We start from the raw sequence: 23,362 nt of genomic DNA on the forward strand, positions 1-23,362 counted from the left end.
AGCCCAGATACTTCTATTTCCCTTTCACTAGTGGGAAATCTAAACCATAATAAAATTATGTGTTTGCTGAGAGATATTACTAAGTTGGGAAATGGTAGAACTGGGACAAGAATTCAAGCAATCTGTACTTCAGGCCTGGTGATGTGTATCAGTTCAGCAGATTCAGGGAGTCTGCTGTATGAGTAATGCCCATTATAAGTAGTAAAGATCTAGAACTTGAGGTGGAGAAGACAAAGCTTCACTTGTGATTCTCACCTCTTCTGGCTCTTCAAATTTACCATGAATAGCTCTGTTATTGCCATAAATGACTGGTTGGCAGGTATTTCATGAAGAAGGAAGAACAAAAAGGTTCTAAGACAATACTTAGGAGAAAAATCCCTGTATCAGTAACTACAGTGGTGGTATTGAGCTCTGAGATATCTCTATATTATGTGAAGTTCATGTTTTACATTAAGTACAATGGTAAAGGGCTCCCCTCAAGAAGACCAGAGACTGTGAGGAATAAAACAATCATGAACCGTAAAACCTTAAAATACCAAAGAATGCCCAGGAATGCAGTGAACCCTGGCATAGACATACTCGTGCTGGAATGCTCCTTAGGACTCCTGCTCTTTATTTTCCGGTATCCCAATTGAATGGTGGGAGCTGGAGAATGCAGTCTATTAAGCTGCCACAGAACATTACATAATAGCCTTCATGCAAATAATAACAGCAACAACAAACGAGCCTTTCCAGATTTATTCATTAGCACTTCATAAACTTGTAAAAATAAATAATATATGGAAGTGACTGTAAAGGCACAGGGGAACATGCTTCTTCATGTTAAAAATCTCACTATGTTTTTAGCATAACCACCAAGACAAAATTTCATTAACAAATCAAGACAGTCATGTTTACCTTTGAAAAATAAGACTTCGGAAAAGAGCACATTTCTTGATCTAGGAGTGTATTTTCTGATTTTGAAAAATAAACAAATAGGGAGGTAAAATGTCAAAAAAATTTAGATTAAATTATAACATTAGGCTTCACACCCTTGTCAGGTAGGTTAGATAAAATGTGTAGTTCAATCCAGTCAAACTTCTGCAAAAATGAAATATGAAAATACTCAAAAACAACTCAGCATCTGTACATCTCGCTTGGTTATGTAGCACACATTACAAGGCATACTGAATGTTGCCTGTTCCACTGAGTAAAGGACATCACAAAAGAACACAGACTTGTAGCCAGATGGATCTGAGGTCACACTGCAGAAACTCACTCAATCCTGTGGCCTCCGTGGTCTCAGATAAGTTACTTAACTCATCTCAGTGTCTGGGTGTCACCTGTAAACTGTACCTTTAGAAGTGGCAAGTATACCCTCACAGGTTTCTTGAAATCAGTCAGGTAGTACTGCAGGATCAGTTAAAAGGGAGTAGGAATGATCTTTTCAGGGAAACCTACAATAAGTGCTTCCCAGTACATCAGGACATGTTTTTCCACCCTGGACCATATGGTAGACAGTGAAGATATAAAGCATTGCCATTTTATAATATGCTGCTTTGGTTAGCAGTTTGTAAAAACATGCAAAATTGAGAAGAGACTCATAGAGTTGGCTAAACATTAGTCATTAGTACTCGGCCTTGTTTTAGTCTCAGGATGGGTGTTATTTTATTTCTTTCAATGAGTTACTCGATGGTATTTCCATTTCACCATTGGTGAGGTAAACTTGCTTATCCTTTTTAACTTGCTATGTATTTAAAGTAGGAAAGAAAACAAAAATCCAGAAATGTTATTTTTCATAAGGCTCATCACACATAAAATTCATTTAGCTGGGAACTATATTCCAGAGTCTGAAACTAAAATCAAATGACTATGACATGGGCTGCTTGCTGACTCCTTTTCTTGTAAATCCTAGTTGCTGCTGCATTGTGTGGTCCATGGCACATAAGTGTTCCTTTCATAGTGGACGTACTCCTGGGAACACTTTATCTCTTCATGCCAGTCTTGCTGGGCACAGTTCGGCTCCTACATTCTATCCCTGGCCTCAGTATATTCAAGGGTCAAGATACTTAAGTTTTACCTTCCAAATTTTCTTCAGTTGCCTTTATCCAAATATTCCTCTGATAGCAACTTTTCACTTCTGTTTTGAAAAACCAACTCAACCAAACAGAGAAACTTAGATGAGAAATGTACTTGGTGTGCATGACGAAATGGGATGGTAATTAAATGGGAGGGGAGAGCATCCCCGTCGCGGATCTAAGCATAAGATGATAATGGAGTTGTGATTTAGCCCATGAAAGTATGTTAGAGTAAGTGAACCAACCGTTAGCTTCTCTCACTGCTGACACAAAATGAGAACATAAATAAAAATTAATTTCTTCTTATCGCTTCATGAGACATTATAATCATTTTTGTTTATGTACATAATGTTTACATAGCTTTACAAAAATATGCATTACTTCTAAGAGCCCAAAGGGTTCATATACTTAAGTGAAAACTCAGAGAAACACTTTTTTTCTCTAGAGAAGTTTTCTAATCCTAATGTAGTGATTCTTAAAAATAATTATTTAGCTTTCTGTCAATCCCATTTGATCCAATCTCTTAGACTTGTTATATCCCTTTAGGCAATGAAAGGAACCAGCATCTTTGAGTGATTATAGAGCTGACTGATAATCTTCCAGTTGCTTAGCTCTATTCTTTGTAATTCAAATTAGAGCCAATATTTCTAAGTAATAACCAGATAAGTCCATAAATTCAAGCACTGTGTACATCTATTTACATTTGTGCATATGGCATTACAAAAATCTACCTGTGGGCAGAGATGTATAGCATATGAGCAAGCAATTTCTAATTCACTTATCTAATTTAACTGAGGTGAGTAAAAAGCATCATGCTCACATTATAACAGAAGTGATTTAGATTCAGTTCATTGAGAGTTTTCTAAGAGTATGATAGGTTAAAGCAGTAGAATGTTTTAATAAAGGCTATGAATACTCTCTTGTGTTGGAAATCTTTAAAAAAGAATATACTTCAAGTCTAAACAACTACTTGTAAAGATTTAATAAGTACCTTTCTAGAGTGACTAGAGTAAAATAGATGACCCTTGCTGGTTCTTGGAAGATTTGAGGTAAACACAATGATCAAACAAAATGTAAATAACTATCAACACTTATGTAATTCAGTTCAAATTAAAACTGCTTTCCAATACATAATCTTGTTTAATATTTTAGCAATTCTTTAAGGGGTTGGTATGATTATTTTCTTTGAGAGAAAGGAAATGATGTAGCCATGAATTTCCTGAAAGTCATTTGGTTTTGTTTGGGAGGAGGGAAAATAATAATAATAATAATAATAATAATAATAACCCTCAAGGAATTGCCAGAGTCATTATAAGAAAATGATGTATTTAAACTGTTTTCTTTTTTTATTTGTGGTGTACCTGTGGTGTACTCAATCAGTTGAGTATCTGACTCTTGATTTTGGCTGAGGTCATGATCTCAGAGTCATGAGATCAGGCCCTGCATCAGCTCTATGCTCAGCATGGAGTCTGCTTTTCCCTCTCCCTCTGCTCCTCCCCACCCCTGTCTGCTCTTTCTCTCTCTCAAAAATAATTAAATATTAAAACAAATTCTTTTGTAATTTGAGAAGACATACACGTTTGTAATCCAAGCAACTGACTAACCTAACACTTAAATCTAAGTTGTTTAGCTTGAAATACTTGTATCTTCCCCACATAAAACATAAAATTACAAAGTGATAACATTTATGTATTTTGGAAGTTGAATCAATGAATGATTAAAAATATCTTCTATTTAAACAATTTTAAATAATTTTACCCTAGTAATTGAAGTGTATTTTCTAAAATTTCCACCTGTAATAAATACATCTTTAATTTCAACAACTTTAGTTTCGTGAGATATTTTGTGCCATGCCACAGAATCAGTGTCTCTTAAATATGTCTTTTTTATTAGTTTGTTAGGGCTGCAATAACAAAATACCAAAGACTGGGTAACCCAGTTTCTGTTAACCGGGTAACCTAGTTAACAGAAATTTCATCTCACAGTTCTGGAGGCTTGAAGTCCAAGATCAAGGTATCAGGTTTGGCTCCTTCTGGGGCCTTCCTCCTTGGCTTTCAAATGGCTATCTTCTCACTGCATCCTCACATGGTCCCTCCTATGTGTCCCCATGTCCCTGATGTTTTTCTGTGTATCCATATTTCCTCTTTTTATAAGGATACCTGTCAGATTGAATTAGATCCCACCCTAGCAGCCTCATTTTAACTTAAAATGCTCAGGTATAGGTCCTATCTATATAGGCCCTGTCACCTAATACAGTCAGATTCTGTGGTGGGGGGGATAGGACTTCAACCTATGAATTTTGAGGAGATACAATTCAAATGTCCATTGAATGATAAATAGATAAAGAAGATGTGGGGTACACACATACATACACACACCTATACACACAATGGAATATTACTCATCCATCAAAAAGAATAAAATCTTGCCATTTGCAATGACATGGATGGAGCTCGTTAATATTATGTTAAGGGAAATAAGTCAATCAGAAAGACAAATATATGATTTTACTCATATGTGGAATTTAAGAAAGAAAATAAATGATCATAGGGGAAAATATGAGAGAGGCAAAATAAGAAACAGACTTTTAACTATAGAGAACAAACTGATGGTTACCAGAGGGGAGGTGGTTGGGGGGATGGCTGAAATAGGTGATGGGGTTTAAGGAGGGCACTTATTGTGATGAGTACTGGGTGATGTATGGAAGTGCTGAATCACTATATTTTATACCTGAAACTAATATTATACTGTATATTAACTAACTAGAATTTAAATAAAAACTTAAGATATAAATGTTTCAAAATGTACATATAGGTACATATTGGAGTAGTTCTGTGCTTAACTCATTGAAACTACACTTCATATTATGGGTCTTTCAATTAACATCTTCTCTCATTAGATATAAATGTTTCTAAGGAAAAATGTAGATGCAAAAAAAAGGAGACATAGTCCAGCCCATAACTTAAAAAAATTTTTTTTATTGGAGTTCAATTTGCCAACATAGAGCATAACACCCAGTGCTCATCATAACTTTTTTATATTTCAAGTTTTAAATTAAATTATAGTCTGTTAACATGTATGGTAAAATTGGTTTCAGGTGTAGAATTTAGTGATTCATCACTTACATATAATACCCAGTGCTCATCGCAACAATTGCCCTCCTCAGTAACCATCATGCATTTAGCCCAAACCCTGCCCACTTCTCCTCTAGCAACCCTCAATTTGTTCTCTATAGTTAAGAGTCTCATGGTTTGCCTCCCTCTCTCTTTTATGCCCCATTCCCCTATGTTCATCTGTTTTGTTTTTTAAATCCCACATATGAATGAAATTATATGGTATTTGTCTTTCTCTGACTGTCTTATTTTGCTTAGCATAATATACTCTAGCTCCATCATTGCAAAATCAAGATATCAAGATTTCTTTTTCTTTTCTTTCTTTCTTCTTTCTTTCTTTCTTTCTTTCTTTCTTTCTTTCTTTCTTTCTTTTTTTTTTTTTTTATGGCTGAGATCTAAATGTGAGACAGCGGGCAGCCCTGGTGGCACAGTGGTTTAGCGCCACCTGTGGCCCAGGGCCTGATCCTGGAGACCCGGGATCGAGTCCCACGTCGGGCTCCCTGCGTGGAGCCTGCTTCTCCCTCTGCCTGTGTCTCTGCCTCTCTCTCTCTCTCTCTCTCCCTCTGTGTCTCTATGAATAAATAAATAAAATCTTTTAAAAAATAAAATAAATGTGAGACAGGAAACCATCAAAATCCTAGAGGAGAACACAGGCAGCACCCTCCTTGACCTTTGGCAATAGCAGCTTCTTACTAGACATGTCTCTGGAGGCAAGGGAAATAAAAGCAAAATGAGCTATTGGGACTGCATCAAGATAAAAAGCTTCTGCGCAGAGAAGGGAACAATCAACAAAACTAAAAGGCAACTGATAGAATGGGAGAAGATTTTGCAAACGACATATCTGATAAAGGGTTATTAGCCACAATCTATAAAGAACTTCTCAAACTCAACACCCAAAGAACAAATAATCCAGGTAAGACATGGGCATAAGACATGAACAGGCATTTTTTTTCAAAGAAGACATATAGGCAGCTAACAGACATATGAAAAGATCACTCATCTTCAGGGAAATACAAATCAAAACCATGATGAGATGCCACCTCACACCCATCAGAATGTCTAAAATGAACAATACAGGAAACAACAGATGTTGAGGATGTGGAGAAAGGGGAACCCTCTTACAGTGTTGCTGGGAATGCAAACTGGTGCAGCCAGTAGGAAAACAGTATGGAGGCTCCTCCAAAAGTTAAAAAAAAAAAACTGCCCTAGGTCCCAGCAATTGCACTAGTAGATACTTACCCACAGGGCAGAAAATTACTGATTCAAAGAGGCATGTGCAGCCCAATACTTATAGCAGCATTATCAGCCCATAACTTCTTTATTCTGTTCAGTTTTGACACACTGTATGTCCAATAAGTATCTGTTATTTGGACAGATTCATGATGAATAAATGAATGAATGAAAGACTTTCATTAACTGTAAATTAAATAAATATGGGATTGGCTGAATTATAAGACTTCAATGAATTATCAAAATTATCTATTATTATTGGACTACCAAAGGCCTTTCTTAAAATAGTTTTCTTAAATAGGTTGACTATGTATCTAACAGTATTTATTATTAGTTTTTTGTGACTCATTCATATAGTGAAAAAAACTACATGGTTAAGGGTATCACAGTAGTATATTATGGAATTTCTATGAAATTAAAAACCTTAAGGAATCTAGTATAGGAATCTAGGTCTTTATTTGGATTTGTTTGATAGGATGTCCAACTAAAATTAATAAATTGTAATCATCAATCTATGAGATTAGAAATTTAAGATGCTAATTCAGTGGACACTAGGGAAACTATGCTATATCTGTTTTGAAGTCTCAGTACATTTTCTTTCATTTATGAAGATTGTGCTTCAGTTTGAGTGTGTTTCTCCCACATTTGACTCTCATCCCCACTGGGGTCGAAGGGATGCAATAAGCATCTCACAATTTGGCCTTTTACATCTTTATCCTTAAATCAGGCAGATAGTGTGGCTTATGGCTATAAGGGATAAGATTTTCTCTGAAGCTAATATTTTCACAATTAATCCGTTAACAGATATGTTACATACCATTTTCCTGGTGTGTGCTGGTAGTCACTAGGAAGTTTGCTTAAAGAATTTCTAATATGTTTCAGAAAAAAAAATCCCAAATACTTGGTTGTAATGATTAAATGTCTAATATTGTTGAATTCATTGATTTATGTTAACGCATTTCCTTTGGTTATCTTGCATTATTATTTCAGTGCTATGGCTTCTACCATAACCTAGCATCATTCAAAAAGAGTAGAGAGTGAAACTACAAAAAAATACGAAACTCAGTTACATTATGTTGAAAGCAATAATGTTTTTATGGACATTTCTGAAGAAAAACTGAAAACTCACTTGTGACCAAAATGTATGAGTACATGATCATTTTAATACTGTTAGTAAAATGTTTATTGCCTACTCTTTATTCATGCACGGCACTCCCTTTTTGAAAAGATTTTTAAAAGATGGGATGAGTCTTCAAGCCTCCTAGAAGTAGGTGGATTTTTTCATGATGCTAACTACACTTGTATTATTTGAGTCATATTTTAATATCTTCTATGTAGATCGATCCAAACATGTAGCATCAAGTATGCTAGAAATTATAACAAGGCTTATGTTAGATACCAAATATATGTGTAAAAATATGAGTTATAAACATTTTTGTAGCCCTAATTCTATACAAAATAAAACATATCTATATTTTGAGCTACTTACCGTTGTAAAGATCTATGAGTTGTGGGAAAATAATTTTCTTATTTCTGTTAAAGTCAACAAGTTAAAATTTTAGACTCTGAAGTTCATCATAATGGAATTAAAATAAATGATTCATATTTTTTGTCTTATAACATTCCCTTTACACACCAATCATCACAGCATGTATTTTTTTTTTCATCTACAACCATTGGTAATTGGGTATATGACGGTAGGTGAGCAGCGGGATGACCATAGCTGTGGAGGTGGCTGCAGAAGCTGGAACAGCCAAGGGTGGTCGTGGAGGCTAGAGCCAGGGGGCAGGACAGTGCTGGAGGCTGTCATGCAGGCAGCTGGGGCAAGACAATGTCACCCAACTGTATGTGAAGCTCACGACAGCAATCTGGACACTCGAGACCTAACAGAACCACACAAATTTGATTCCTTTCTGACCTTCAGTTCAGTTCCAAGGGCTCCCAGGGCTTGTCAAAAATCCTAAGAAAAAGATCTCCTCAGTGAAGGGTACACCTTCACTTATGTTTGTCAAATGTGGGTAAAGACCACCCTCAGGGCAACTTTGACCTCATTCAGTCAACATTCTCTAGCTCTGGAGCCCTCCCCGCCCCCGTCTCAATTGCCTGGGGTTTATACCCGGTAAAGTTACAGTATATGCGATGAACAACTTGGATGAGATGATAGAGAAAGAATGATGCAGGCAGAGGAATCCCACAACTGCAGCCCAGAAGTCATCAGACCCTGTGTAGGGAAAAGAGTGCAAATTTGGAAGTGCCTCAAGCTGTTTCAGATGCAGTGCCTTAAAGGAAAGGCTCAACCCACATGAACCTTGCAAATATTATTTAGAAGACACACTGTAGCAGCAGTATTTCTCTGTGGTGACAGAGGGACAGGGTGATATACTTATGGTCCTGAAGGCCTGCGAGAAACCTGGGAGCAGTTCTGCAACAGGTAGCCAATCTGAATCCTAAAGACCTCTCATATACCTTAAAGGATTATGGTTTTAAAGAGCTTCATTCAAAGAGATGGGCTAGATATAGTGAAATAATAGAAGATGGTTAGAGTCAGTGCTCTCAAGCAAACTAAATCTCTCTCAGCATGCTGCCAACACCAGCCATTCAGAATCTCCTCTATGTTCTCGTAGAGATGCTGCATCTTCTCTTCAGAATTGGCTTTTACATCCAGGTTTCATTGATCCTTTAATGGATAAAAAACAAACAAACAGACAAACAAAAATCCTTGAATATGTCACCTGACCAGCCGAATGCCTCCGACATGAAATGGTCGCTTGACTCCCATCACTGAAAAATCTGCTGCAGGCCTCCTGCTGCCCCTTCCACCACTGCCTTCAACCCACGGACTGGTCTCCAATCCTCCTCAGGCTGTAAATTCGAACTCCAGTTCCCCTTGCATTCCAGCCGGCAGGGGGTACTCAATACCTAACTGTTGACACAGTTTTAGTCAAAACACGAGTATCTTTTAGGGCCAGCAAGACAAAAATACCTTTAGGACATCTCTGGAAACCTTAATCTTGGTTCTGTTGTACTATAGTGTCCAAAGCCTGTGAAAGAAAACCATTCAGTGTCTCACAGAGAGTCCAGAAAAGTCTAAAAACAGAAGGAAAAGGGACAAATTAAAATGCACATTGAGGTAACTGAAGAAAAGGAAGAAAACCATAAAATGAGGGGAGGAAATTGCCAAGCTGCCCAACTCTGGTCCAGATCCCATTGAAGGAGTTAAAGAGGGTTGTACTGCCTCCATGGAGCCACCTTCAACAGTTGAAGTCCTAGTATTTTGACAAAATACATTGCTATCATCTCCTATTAGACAAGGATGGCTTTAGTGCTGAAGTATGATGAGTACAGGGTCTGGCCTGCCAGACTGTATGGAGACTGTCGCTAGAAGGTTTCTCAAACTGTATGCACAACAAAAGCAGCTTTCTCTGGGCTCAAAAGAATATCTGATGTTTATGAAGAAGTCTCATGAGAAACATCAGAAGATCAAGCAGTCCAGTCCCAATTATCATGAAAAAGACAGATGGAAGTAACTTCCTAACAAGGTGGCTCACATCACACCTTTCAGAAGACTAATAGGTGAATTTGACCAAGAGCAAGCAGAGTCATGGCATGAGACCTCTGCCTGGACCAGAAGATGTGAATAAATTTAAGCATATTTATTTAAAATTCCAAATGAGTTGCCGTGAGATTTATTTATTTTTTTAAGATTCTATTTATTTATTTATTTATTTATTCATGAGAGATAGAGAGAAAGGCAGAGACATAGGCAGAGGGAGAGGCAGGCTCCTCACAGGGAGCCTGATGTGAGACTCGATCCCAGGACCAGGATCACACCCTGAGCCAAAGGCAGACGCTCAACTGCTGAGCCACCCAGGCATCCCTGCCGTGAGATTGAAAGAAAGAAAAAGAAAAAGAGAGAAAGAAAGAAAACAGAAAGAAAGAAAGCAGAAAGAAAGAAAGAAAAGAAACGAAAGAAACTGTGCTTGTTGAAAGTTTCAGTGTTCGTAAACATATTTATTTTTTTCCACAGTGTACTTTGCTTCCCTGGAATTCTGAATTTGCTTTTCCTGGTCCTCCCACTGCACCCCAAGACATGTTTGTCAATAAAAAATAAGTTTGTTTAATGTTGGGGATCCAGTGTCTGTACTTCAAATCATTTTTTTCCTTAAAAACTTAGGTTTATCATTAGAAATGATTTATTTTTTAGATATTGGTGATCAATGTCCACTCTTTCTTTCTTAAATATTTTATTTATTTATTTGACAGAGTGAGAGAGAGAGCACAAGCAGAGGTAGTGGCAGGCAGAGGGGGCGGGAGAAGCAGGCTCCCTTCTGAACAAGGAGCCCCAACATCCATACTTTAAAGTGATGTATTTTTTTTAAAGCCAGTCATGTGCAAGGTGAAATGCTTTTGGATAAACATAAGCCTATTTTCTGACCTTTCTTATTACAGATTCTTTGCCTTAAATGGTAGAATATATAGTAATTTGAGCTAAATTTTAAAAAATTGACATGTTTTGGAGGGTTAAGGAATAGAAAAGTATATAAGTATGTGTGTGTGCGTAGATATGCGTACACATGTATACACACAGGCTCATTTGATCTAGAACAGTAAATACACTCTGCAAGTTAACCTCTCATCTCAAGGGTTGCCTTAAGGTGTTTGCTTGCTGTGTTCCTAGTAGGGTTAATCTTTAGCTATACACTTCCCACTTGATTAGAGCAGTAGGGAGCACACTGTGGCCTCCTACTGTCTGAATCCATGTGCTCGACCTGTCTGTGCAGGGGTGGTGTGGATGTGAGCATGCATGGAGGATAAAAAGCTGCCATTTTCAGTAGACCAAACGCTCAGGTTAAACAACTGATGAATGTTACTACTGTAGGGTTTTTTTTTTTTTCTGCTGTTTGTATTGTAGGAGACTAAAGCATTTCCATTTCAACAGTTTTTCAGCTTTATTAATGTTGGGCAAAATCAATATGTTATGAAAATGTAACAGATCATAGTTTTGGGGCAGAATTATAAAATTAAACATGTGGGTAGCCTATTTATATACTGCTATAAAGTGTTTTTGAAGAGATATATGCAAACTATTATGTACATGAAATGTATATTTAACGATTTTTTTTCATTCTGGGAGCTAGGAATATAAAAAAGAGCAGATACATCTAACCATAACATATTGTGATTTATCAAACAGCACAATCTTTCATTTCATGGAGTTTATCCATTGATGTTGATTGAAACTATCATTTGTTTTATCATGTGGGAATGTAAGTTATGTGGTGAAAAATATAGAATTTTGAACTAATGTTGATTCAAGTTGTATTGTCTTATCGTATGGTCTTTTCAAAATGCTGCCAATTGGGACACTTGGGTGGTTCAGCGGTTGAGCGGTTGAGCGCCTGCCTCCGGGATCAAGTCCCACATCAGGCTCCCTGCAGGGAGCCTGCTTCTCCCTCTGCCTATGTCTCTGCCTCTCTCTGTGTCTTTCTTATGAATAAATAATAAAATCTTTAAAAAAACAACAACAAACAAACAAAAAACCCAGAATGCTGCTGATTAAAAAGGGAAACATTATGTTTGCAAATCTGTTTTGAAATGTCTACCAGAGGGCAGCCCGGGTGGCTCAGCGGATGAGCACCACCTTCAGCCCAGGGTGTGATCCTGGAGTCCCGGGATCGAGTCCCACGTCGGGCTCCCTGCATGGAGCCTGCTTCTCCCTCTGTCTGTGTCTCTGCCTCTCTCTCCTTCTGTGTCTCTCATGAATAAATAAATAAATAAATCTTTCAAAAAATAAATGTTTACCAGAATTTTTTTGTAGTGTCTTTAATAAAGATATTTGTCTCCAGCATCCAGTGAATGCATACATGCATATATACATACCACTAATAATTGGTTTATGTTACATATTAAAATAGTGTGCATATAAATATTAGTAACATGCTAGAGATAGGGCTGTAACTACTCAGGGAATGTTATGCTTTTCTCACCAGATTGGTTTAGAGAGTAAATTTAAATACTTTGTAAGAATAATCCAGATAGTTTCTAAAGTCTACATGTGGATGTAATTTAAATCACTAACAATTTTCTACAATCAGGACATTAAAGCAATCCTAATTACATGGGATTGCTTCAAATAAGGGTCTTTAGGTATTCTATTTAGTAGTTGGACTTTTTTTCTTTAGGATACATTTTCAGACCTAAGAAAGATACCCATTCTGCATATTATCAATGCAAAATCTTCTTTAATTCTATATCTATGTCTTCGCTGTCTTACATTTACCATGGAGACACTTCATATAGTGGTGTGACAACTGCCTCAGACTTCTTGTAAGTATCTTTGCTCTTCAGTGCCAGTTGCAAGCGTGAGGGAATTAATCTAAAGACAAATGAAAAGCATAGTGCTCATGTAATCATAAGCCAAAGCAGGAAGGGTGTCCTTTACAACTCCTAGTACACATAGGAGACTTGAAATTAGATGCTTTCACAAATCAGTACTGAAATTTTAAATGAAATTCAGTTAACAATTCATTGTTTGCTGATGTGATGGTGGGTTGTCTGTTTCCCAGGTACTGGGAGATCGATGGGCAAACATCTGTAGGTGGACAGAAGATCGCTGGGTTCTTTTACAAGACATCCTCCTAAAATGGCAGCGTTTTACTGAAGAACAGGTGAGTCATGTGGGGGAAATTGTATCAGTGAAAGTCATGGTGAGATGTTAAATGGGTAAAAGAAAACATGATAATCTACTGCAGTAATTACCTATTTTCTTTCTCGGAATTATTTGATTTCTTTCAGTGCCTTTTCAGTGCATGGCTTTCGGAGAAGGAAGATGCAGTGAACAAGATTCACACAACTGGCTTTAAGGATCAAAGTGAAGTGTTATCAAATCTTCAGAAACTAGCTGTATGTATTTTTTAGCTTTCAAAAGTTGTTTTTTTTTTTTCCAAAACCTGTAGTTTATGTTAACCCTGTTATTTGGTCTTTTTATTCTTTCCAACCTTAAACCAAATGTTCATTGTTCTTGCTTAAATCATAGCCTATTCAATTATATCATATTGTCAATTTCTTAATTAAAATAGAGACAGCTATAGTATCTTAGGCAGCTTGGGCTGCTATAATAGAATACCACAGAGTGGGTGACTTAACAACAGACATTTATTTCTCACACTTATGGAGGCTGGGAAGCCCAAGATCAGCATGCCAGCAGATTTAGTTTTTGGTGAGTACCCCTTTCCTGATTTGTAGACCACAATTTGTGCTCCCATGGTAGAAAGACAGGAAACTTAGGTGTCTCTTTCTCATCTTTTTTTTAAAATTAATTTTAAAAACTGAGATATAATTGACATATCACATTATATTAGTTTCAGTAGTACAGCATAATGATTCAGTATTTGTATACATTACAAAATGGTTGCCACAATTAGTTACCATCCATCACCTCACATAGGTACAATGCTTTTTTCTTGTGATGAGAACTTTTAAGATCTATTCTCTTAACTTTTAAATAGCCAGTATGTTATTATTCACTGCAGTCACCATGCTGTACATTATATTCCCAGTAATGTACTTGTTTACTATATCACTGAAAGTTTGTACCTTTTGATCAACCTTCACACATTTCCCCCCTCTTATAAGGGCATGAAGCCCAATACGGGATCTCTACCCTCATGAACTCATCTGAACTTAATAACCTCCCAAAGGCCCCATCTCCTGATACCATGACATTTTGTGCATGTATGTGGGGGCAGAGTTTAACATACAAACAATTCGGTCTATAACATTACACTCATGGACCACACTATCCCCCACCTCAATTCATGTCTTCTCACCTGAAAAATACATTCATTCCATCCCATGAGCCCCAGAAGTCTCAAATGATTCTAGAATCAGCTCTACAGTATAAAGTCCAAAGCTGCATCATTGGCTAAATCAGACATGGTAAGACTCTGGGTGCAGTTCGTTCTGAGTCCAACTTCCTATCCAGCTATGAAACCTGATGAGTTATGTGCTTCCAAGATACACTGGTGGGTCAGGCATAGGACAGACATTGCCCTTCCAAAAAGGAGAAATAGGATAGAAAGAAGGGGTGACAGGTTCCAAATAGGTCTAAAATGTAGCAAGGAAAACTCAATTAGATCTTAAGCTGAAAGAATAATCCTCTTTGGACTGATGCACCACCCTCCAAGACCACTGGAATAGCAGCATCCCCTCCAGGGCTCCAAAGGTGACCTTGCTTTTTCACTTCCACAAAGCACCGCCCATATGGCCTTCTGCCGCAGCCCGAACCAGAGGGCTCTCTCCAGTGCCCCGTTCCTGAGCAGGTACTGGGTGGAGGATCTTGCCCCATGAATTGGAGACATAGCCTCACCTTTTTTTTAAGATTTTATTTATTTATTCATGAAAGACACAGGGAGGCAGAGATGCAGACAGAGGGAGAAGCAGGCTCCCTGAGGGGAACCTGATACAGAACTCGATTCCAGGACTCCAGGATCACAACCTGAGCCAAAGGCAGACACTCAACAACTGAGCCACCCAGGTGCCCCTAGCCTTACCCTTTGAAACCCAGGAAGAGCTTGCTTGCCCTCTGGGCCTGTGGTGGGAGTGTAGCTCTCATGAACTCTGAATCACCTACATCATTCTTCCCTTTTCTTGAGGAATAGCACATGTTAAACAGCCTTCCTTCATTCTGTCCATTCTTCTGTTTCCTATAGTCCCAGATGGCAGTGTTTCTGTTGGTATAATTCCATCTCTCTTCCTGCCTTCTGTTAAGATGGCTGAGAAGGTCTCTGGTTCCTACCCACACTAATCTTATCAAATGGTCAGTCAGCCATACCCTTTATATTCTCTTCTGAACATATTTTCTCATTTTTTGCAATAAGGATAGGCTGAGAATTTTCCAATCTTTAAATTCTAGTTGCCCTTATGCCAAATGATTATCCTTCCATTCATTTCTCTAGCCTTGCACTTTAACTGTAAGCAAGAGAAATTATGCCCCTCTTTCAACACTTTGCTTAGATATTTCTTCAGCTAAATATCTAATTACATCGCTCACAAGTTCTACCTTCCACAAAATGCTGGAATATCAACACAGTTCGGCCAAAGTCTTTGCCACTTTATAACCAGGAATATCCTTTCCCCAGTTTCCAGTGATATCTTCTTCATTTATATCTGTGAGCTTATCAGAATGACCTTTACCATCCATATTTATACCATTTTTTGTCTATTTTAGTTTATGTATTCTCTAAAAACATGGACACTTTCCAGATCTCCTCTTTCCTCTCTGAGCTCTCACCAGAATTGCCTTTAAGAATCCTTTCATGGTGTTCTCAGCTTTTTCTACCATGCGCCTCAGAACTCCCTCAGCCTCTACCCATTACTCAGTTCCAAAGCTGTATACACATTTTTAGGTATTTGTTATAGCAGCAGGCCACTTCTTGGTACCAATTCCTGTTAGTCGTCTCAGACTTCTATAATAAAATACTACATACAGACTGGATGGCTTAGACAACAGACATTTTGGTCTCACTCTTCTGGAAGCTTGGAAGTGTGAGAATAAGGCACCAGCAGGTTTGCTTCTGGATGAGGATGCTTTTCCTGGCTTCTAGACAGCACCTTCTAGCTGTATCCTCACATAGCAGAGATAGACGAAGATCGGGTGTCTCTTCCTCTTCTAAGGGCACTAATCTGATGATGGTGCTCTACACATATCTTCTCATCTAAACCTAATTACCTTCCCAAAGCCCCATCTCTTAATATTACCACAGTGGGCACTTAAGCCCTCATTTCATGAATTTTGAAAGAATATTAACATTAATTCCATAAGATATAGGCAGATTTGCAACTGTGTTTTTCAATAAGAAAATAGTACTTTTGAAAAAAAATAGCCTACCTGAAAGATTTCAGTTAAAAAAGTAACACTAAGAATTTCCTGGAAGGCTCTAAACATTATATAGTTCTAAAGTAATTAGTCTAAATTAAATTCTTTGAGAAATACCAGAGAAGTATAAGAGATGCTTAGCCTCACATCCAGGGCTCATGCCTTTGTTTGGAAAACCAGAAAAACAAAACATTAAAGAACCCAAATGGCATTAATTATAAGTGCCTGTGTGAGAAATGAAGGGACTTTGGAAGTGAAAGGACATCAGGGAGGGGATGCCTGAGTGGCTCAGTGGTTGAGCATCTGCCTTTGGCTCAGGTCATGATCCCAGAGTCCTGGGATCGAGTCTTACATCAGGCTTCCTGCAGGGAACCTGCTTCTCCCTCTGTCTGTGTCTCTGCCTCTCTCTCTGTGTCCCTCGTAAATAAATAAATAAAATCTTTAAGAAAAGGACATTTAGGAAGACTTCAATAAGACATTTCAGTTTGAGTTAAAACTTATAGAAAAGATCTCTAAAGTTTCTCTTCCACTGTAAACTTTATGATTTTGCTGTTAAGGAGAGAGTAGTGTAATATTAAGAACTTAGTTTTTCGGGGTCCCTGGGTGGTGCAGCGGTTTGGTGCCTGCCTTTGGCCCAGGGCGCGATCCTGGAGACCCGGGATCGAATCCCACGTCGGGCTCCCGGTGCATGGAGCCTGCTTCTCCTTCTGCCTGTGTCTCTACCTCTCTGTCTCTCTCTGACTATCATGAATAAATAAATAAAATCTTTAAAAAAAAAAAGAACTTAGTTTTTCTTTTTTTAAAGATTTTATTATTTGAGAGAAAGAGCATGAGCAGAGGGTGGGGCAGAGGGAGAAGAAGAGAGAGAATCTCAAGCAAACTCTCCACTGGGTGCAGAGCCCTAATTGGGTCCCAATCCCAGAACCCTGAGGTCATAACCTGAGCTGAAACCAAGAATTGGATGCTCAACCGATTGAGCCACCCAGTGCCACAAGAGCTTAGTTTTTCAAATAAAATATTCCATAGTCAGAATTTCTTCTTGTTTTTTTGATAGAGCAATTCTATTAAATGCTAACTTGACATTAACTCTAATATAAAACAGAAGTCTGTTATAAAATTTTATAATTTTATCTAAATAAACTATTTGTATCTGTATTGGTATTATATAATTAAATAAAGTTAAGTTAATCTTAAGGAAATTTCCCCAGTTAAATTGGTACCATTTTACCAAAAGTTTATTTGTATCATACATTTTTTGCTCCATAGTTACTAATCTTAGGTTTTTGATTTAGAATAGGTTCATTAATGTATTAGTTGTTATTACAAGCTAGCTTGTTATGGAGAAGATTTCATTCCTCAAAGAATATATGCTTTCTGGAGTGATTTGACCACTAAGGACAGATTTCAGAAAAGAAATCTGCATTTGTATCAAAAGAAGGCAAAAATATTAGTGATATAATTTTGTTTCACAGTTGATGGGGAACCACTGAAAATTCATTAACAATCATATTTGCATTTTTGGAATATTCTTTGGTATGGAGGAGACCATTTAGTAGAACTGAACTAAGTAGCATTGGGTAGGAAGAGGAGGAATGAGACTGATTATTTCAGGAGAGGATATAGAGGCCCAGGAAAAAACACGAACCATGCATACGATATCGTAGAACATTAGTAGTAGAGTTAAACTGAGCACCAAGACATCCAGACTCAGGTCCAGCCCTCTTAAACTATTTCAGAACTCTTCATATCATTTGATTCCTTGACAAAATAAGAACTGCACTGAGGCTCCTTCCACAGTTTGGCTATTGTGGACATTGCTGCTAGAAACATCGGGGTGCAGGTGTGTCCATCGAAAGATGAATGGATAAAGAAGATGTGGTTTATGTATACAATGGAATATTCCTCAGCCATTAGAAATGACAAATACCCACCATTTGCTTCAACGTGGATGGAACTGGAGGGTATTATGCCGAGTGAAATAAGTCCATCGGAGAAGGACAAACATTATATGGTCTCATTCATTTGGGGAATATAAATAATAGTGAAACGGAATAGAGGGGAAGGGAGTAGAAATGGGTAGGAAATATCAGAAAAGGAGACAGAACATGGAAGACTCCTAACTCTGGGAAACGAACTAGGGGTGGTGGAAGGGGAGGAGGGCGGGGAGTGGGGGTGACTGGGTGGCGGGCACTGAGGGGGGCACTTGATGGGATGAGCAGTGGGTGTTATTCTATATGTTGGCAAATTGAACACCAATAAAAAATAAATTTATTTTAAAAAATAAGAACTGAAATCGAGAACTATCATTTGGAACAATCATGTGCTATTGTAGTTATATTTTAGTGAATAAAAGACTTTACTAGCCTCAGGACCACAAAAATACTCTTAGCAAAGTCTCAATAAGTTTCAAAATACTCTTTTAGCAGAGTCTCAATAAGTTTCCAATATGATTAAAATTCAAATTATGTCACCTTACTTGTGAACAAAGTGAAAATATGTTTTGTATAAGTCTTACCGTTTGATAGTTTAAGCCAATTAACAAAACCTGACAGCTGGTCTAGAATTTGAGGTAAAATTCCCCTGCTGACTCAGGCAGTGAATAAGAATTTAATGTTCATTAAAATATGTCACAATCTGAGACCCAAAACAGGTACCATCTGTCACCAGTTCCTACTCCATACCTAGGTATAGATACACTGTGTTGAAACTCTTTTATTTATAATCAGTGTAATTTGTTTTGAAATACTATCACTAATGGCCCGTGGGATCCCCTCCTTTTCATTTGAGGTGGGAAATAAGGAGTCAAGTATTTCATTTCCTCTAGATCTGTGCTTTTATCCAAACCATGTAGGTCTATTTTTTTTAATTTTTATGTGATCAAAACTGACTTTTTATTTGGTGTAAATTATAAAAAGTAAAGGAGAGAAGAAACTGTGATCCTTATGAGGTGAATTCCAAGACTGGTAGAATTCTGTAGACTATCACGGGAAGGCCCAGATTTGAAAGAACAATGTTACTAGGGAATGTGCTGCTCTTGGGAGGACTGGTGGTGTTTTGCAGCTCTGGGAAGCCTGGTGATCCATGAGGATATAGGGTACAGGGGATACAGGAGTACTATGGAATTGAGGATAGTATCAAGTGGTTCTGGTACACATGACAAGGTTGAAGTAGTTATGGTAGCTCAGCAAGTCCCTGTTGATAGTGTCATTGTACCAGAACTGGATACCTTTGCCTCACCTCCTGTCACCACCCTCAAAGAATTCATCCAAGTAGAATCAGTGGTTCTCCAAGCGTGATCCCCACACTGGCAGCATCAACACTTGGGAACTTGTTAGAACATGATGTGATGAGCACTGAGTGTAATACTATATGTTGGCAAATTGGATTTAAATAAATAAAAATTTTTTAAAAAAGAAATGCAAATATTTAGTTCCCATCCCAGACCTATGGACTCAGACAGCCTGGAAGTAGGGCCCAAAATCTCATTTTAGCAAGGCTTCCACATGACTCTGATGTTCCCTCAAGGAATTCCTGGGCCTTTTGTAAGGGTGCATTCATTTTGCACTTCATCTTCTAACATTGACCAGATAGAACATGCATGTTCTGTCTACTTGAGCGGCGTCTCTGCCTCTTGTCTCTCCTTACTACTAGCCTACTCTGGTTTATTGACTGTACCTTCCCACCTATCTTGAGAGTAGGTCCAGGTGCTTGGCTTCTTTGAAAAATAAAATATATTTTTTTTCTTTTAAAACCCTGGCTTTCTTCTACTGTGTGTAAATTTTCTAGAGCTTCCTGAGTTTTCCAGAGCTTTGTGGTTCTCTGGCACTCCAAGACCTGTGATCAGTCTTTGATATGCAGAAAGACATCTCTTTTATACTCTAATAACAAGTAACAATTAAGTTGTTATTTAATATGCATAAATAAAATCAAAGCATAAAAGTATTGACCATCACAATAGACAGGAGAATGTAATTCCTTACTATGATTCAACATATCTGGCAGCACCATGAATTTCCTGTCTTCTCCTTCTGTTAGCTGTGGTAGGAGAGTCCTTCCAGCAGTGGGAAATCATGAAGAGAAAGAGAGAGGAAACATTCCCCTAACAAGGGGAAACAAACTAAACAACTCACCTGCCATCACCATTTTAAAAAATGCGGATCTAAAATCTACTAGCTGGAAGCATTGTTTGGTACAATGTTCTTATCATATAGATTAGGTAAAAAATATCCTGATTCAATAATTCCACAATGTCATTATAATAATGTTCTTTCTGTATGTTGAGTTCATTTTCCCTAACGGTATTCTTTAGTGGTGATTTGACTTTCCCCTTTATTTCAGTGATGCTCACCAAGTACTTTTTCATTTGGCTTCATTTTACCACAGGTGTCTTAGTTTCATTTGCCACTAAATCACTTTGGGTATCCAGTTAGTTTTGTAAATCATCGAAGAAAAACTGTTTAGGTAACATGAAGTTACCTATAAATTTCCAACACAAATTGTTTCCTCTTCTTCAAACATAACTCTCAGATGCTTATTCTAAAATGTTTCCAAATCATTACATATTTAGCTTAAACAATGGTGCACCCCTGAGCCTTACACAAAGTTTTTTAAAGTAGCTCCTTAAGCCCTGAGAAAGTAAGTCGAAGAGGATTGAATATATATCTTTATGTTTTTTTAATGTATTTAAGATGTCTTTAATTCTACCATAACTTTTTCCACAAAAAAAAAAAAAAAAAACTTGAAATGGCCTGCAGTAAAACAAACACATGCCAAAAGTTAAAAGAAAAAAAATGAAATGCCACAAAGGAATCAGAGGAATCTACAAATTTAAATTTGGGTCCTAGCTCTAGCCAAATAGCTAAACTATTGTTTTACTACTAGACCAAGTGTGCATTTAAACCTAATGGAGAGCCAATGTGTGACTTAAACAAAATCAATATACAAAACCAATCTACTACTAAGTTCCCACATTGAAAGTTTTATTTCAATATGAATTCAACTTACAAATCTTTTTTTAAGGTTTTATTTATTTATTCATGAGAGACACGGAGAGAGAGACAGAGACACAGGCAGAGGGAGAAGCAGGCTCCACGCAGGGAGCCTGATGTGGGACTTGATCCCAAGACCCTGGGATCACGCCCTGAGCCAAAGGCAGAAACTCAACCACTGAGCCATTCAGGCATCCCTCAACTTACAAATCTTGACTTATATTTTGATTTATTGCATTCTTTCCAACTGAGAAAAAATAGTGAAAAAAAACCTTAATTGTTGAGGAAAAATAATAAATAACTTCACAACTAGCTTTTATATCTTAAAAATGTCATGCATTAAGAATCCAGTGTAAAGTACACCAGATAAAGCAGATTCTGAATAAAGGATGAGCTAATTGAAGGAGTCACCAGAGCATTCTGCAGCTCAGAGCCATCAGTGCAGTCGGCATGCTAAAATGAACTGCATAAAGTATCCTTTGATATGGTGTGTTGGGGGGTGTATTGATTTCTTTGTGTGTATGACCATTCAGTTCGTGAGCAATTGGTACATCTGTTTCATGATCATTTTTTTACCATGTGTAATATTAGTTGTTCTTAAATTTGCATTTGTTTTGGAAAGGCAAGTCTCACTGTTTAGTTTATGTTTATTGTACTTGCTACTGCCAGAAAGAGGGGATTTTAAAGGGGCTGTAAAATAATTTTCTCCTTTCTTTCTCCTTCTTCTGTGTTTACAAGTTAAGTCAGGGACTAGTATTAGGGAGCTGAAATCGGCTTTTCAAAAGTTCAGGGTAACCTTAATGGATAAAATGAAAGAATAAGCTGTCCTGATCTACCGATTTCATATAAGCCACTTTGTTTATTCATTCCCTGTCAACTGGAGAGCACACGCAACCCCCCACAATGCACAGGAACTTTGAAAATATGAATGTTACGAAAATTACCCCATAAAACACTTATGTATTTAGAAAACATGCGAAGTGATTCCAAAGGATTTGTGTCACACCCAATTACTTAGTTCTATTACTTAATGGGCTTTAAAATTGGCTTCAGAAGATAATTACTCAGATAGCCAAATGTTAATTGAATAACAGATGCTAAAAAATTTAAAAGTCAGTAAACTGCCCTTTGAGCAACACTACTTTTTTTACTTGGAAGTTCCTCAAATATTTTTAAATAGCTCTTAAGTTTCTCTAGCAGATATTTATTCTACATCTGAATTTTATTTTTTTCTTCAAGCTTCTTGGGAAGATTATCTGGATTACAATTTTCTACTTACATTCTTATGGGCTTTTGATCCTTTGTGGGCATGATTACAGTCTTATCTATACAAATGAGAAAATACATGCAAAAGTACTTTGAACTATATAGCGTTTTAGAAAATGTAACCTAGACTTATTAGGTGTTCTTTCTTGTTTTAACAGGTCTTAAAAACAGATCTGGAAAAAAAGAAGCAAACCATGGACAAACTCTGCTCACTCAACCAAGACCTTCTTTCAGCGCTGAAAAACACAGTGGTAGCCCACAAGATGGAAGCATGGCTGGACAACTTTGCCCAGCGCTGGGATAATTTAGTCCAGAAACTTGAAAAAAGTTCAGCACAGGTTAGTGATAATAATTACCCTAATTATAAATCATCCTTGAGATTTTTGAAAGGGATGATATGGGAAAGGAGGGAAACTGAATGGGGAAAAATTAGAGAGGAAGATTAACCATGAGAGACTCCTAACTTTGGGAAATGAAGGGTTGCAGAAGGGAAGGAGGATGGGGGAATAGGGCAACTGGGCACAAAGGAGGGCACTTGATGGGATGAGCACTGGGTGTTATACTATATGTTGGCAAATTGAATTTAAATAAAATATTTTAAAATGAAATTTTCATTAAGAGAGCAGTTTTATAAGCCTACAGAAGATATCACCGAATCAGTCCTTGCCAAATGTTCAGTTGAATAAAAACATGGGTCTTTTGCTTGTGTTGACATTGGAGGATGTGGGAGAGGAAGGAGTGCTAATTGACTGAACTAGTTACTGTCTTAGAGTGTAATCCCTTCCAGTTCTGTGGGAATGAGGATGTGAGTGACTTAGAGTAATTGGACCA

At 37.5% G+C, this 23,362-nt stretch overlaps 1 protein-coding gene and 1 pseudogene across 15 annotated transcripts in view; both read left to right on the forward strand.

Annotated features, from left to right (window-relative positions):
- Positions 1–23,362, forward strand: part of DMD (dystrophin) — a 2,162,139-nt gene that overhangs the window by 730,866 nt on the left and 1,407,911 nt on the right. For all 15 annotated transcript variants that reach the window (XM_077887780.1, XM_077887782.1, XM_077887777.1 and 12 more), the window contains 3 exons: positions 12,967–13,068; positions 13,196–13,303; positions 22,690–22,869. In XM_077887780.1, coding sequence (XP_077743906.1) covers positions 12,967–13,068; positions 13,196–13,303; positions 22,690–22,869 — 390 coding nt within the window. The remainder of the gene's footprint in view (positions 1–12,966; positions 13,069–13,195; positions 13,304–22,689; positions 22,870–23,362) is intronic.
- LOC144308271 (RNA polymerase II elongation factor ELL2 pseudogene) lies at positions 8,092–10,390 on the forward strand (annotated as a pseudogene).

The sequence above is a fragment of the Canis aureus genome, chromosome X (assembly GCF_053574225.1).
Source record: "Canis aureus isolate CA01 chromosome X, VMU_Caureus_v.1.0, whole genome shotgun sequence".
Classification (NCBI taxonomy): Eukaryota; Metazoa; Chordata; class Mammalia; order Carnivora; family Canidae; genus Canis; species Canis aureus.